Source organism: Calidris pugnax, unplaced genomic scaffold, assembly GCF_001431845.1.
Source record: "Calidris pugnax isolate Ruff unplaced genomic scaffold, ASM143184v1 scaffold103, whole genome shotgun sequence".
In the NCBI taxonomy this organism is placed as follows: Eukaryota; Metazoa; Chordata; class Aves; order Charadriiformes; family Scolopacidae; genus Calidris; species Calidris pugnax.
The window spans coordinates 8,496,797-8,497,144 of NW_015090990.1; the positions used below are offsets into that span (position 1 = coordinate 8,496,797).

At 59.2% G+C, this 348-nt stretch overlaps 1 protein-coding gene across 2 annotated transcripts in view; it reads left to right on the forward strand.

Annotated features, from left to right (window-relative positions):
* DLX1 (distal-less homeobox 1) overlaps positions 1 to 348 on the forward strand; it is a 13,086-nt gene that overhangs the window by 11,404 nt on the left and 1,334 nt on the right. Inside the window, exon 2 of one of the 2 annotated variants that reach the window (XM_014954506.1) lies at positions 22 to 303. The exons of the other annotated variant lie outside the window; for it this stretch is intronic. Coding sequence (XP_014809992.1) covers positions 22 to 303 — 282 coding nt within the window. The remainder of the gene's footprint in view (positions 1 to 21; positions 304 to 348) is intronic. 2 annotated transcript variants of the gene reach the window in all.

Below are 348 nucleotides of genomic sequence, written 5' to 3' on the forward strand. Positions count from 1 at the left end.
CTACCATGCCAGAGAGTCTAAATAGCCCCGTCTCAGGGAAGGCTGTCTTTATGGAGTTTGGGCCGCCCAGCCAGCAAATGTCTCCTTCTCCCATGTCCCACGGACACTATTCCATGCACTGTTTACACTCCGCGGGCCACTCTCAGCCTGACAGCTCGTACAGCACAGCTTCGTCCTTCTCCCGACCGCTGGGCTACCCCTATGTCAACTCGGTCAGCAGCCACTCGACCAACCCCTACATCAGTTCAGTGCAGTCCTACCCCAACAGCTCCAGCCTGACTCAGACCCGGTTAGAGGAGACAGGTAGGTGCACTCGGCTTTGGGGAGGGGGGGGCGAAGGGGGGAAGG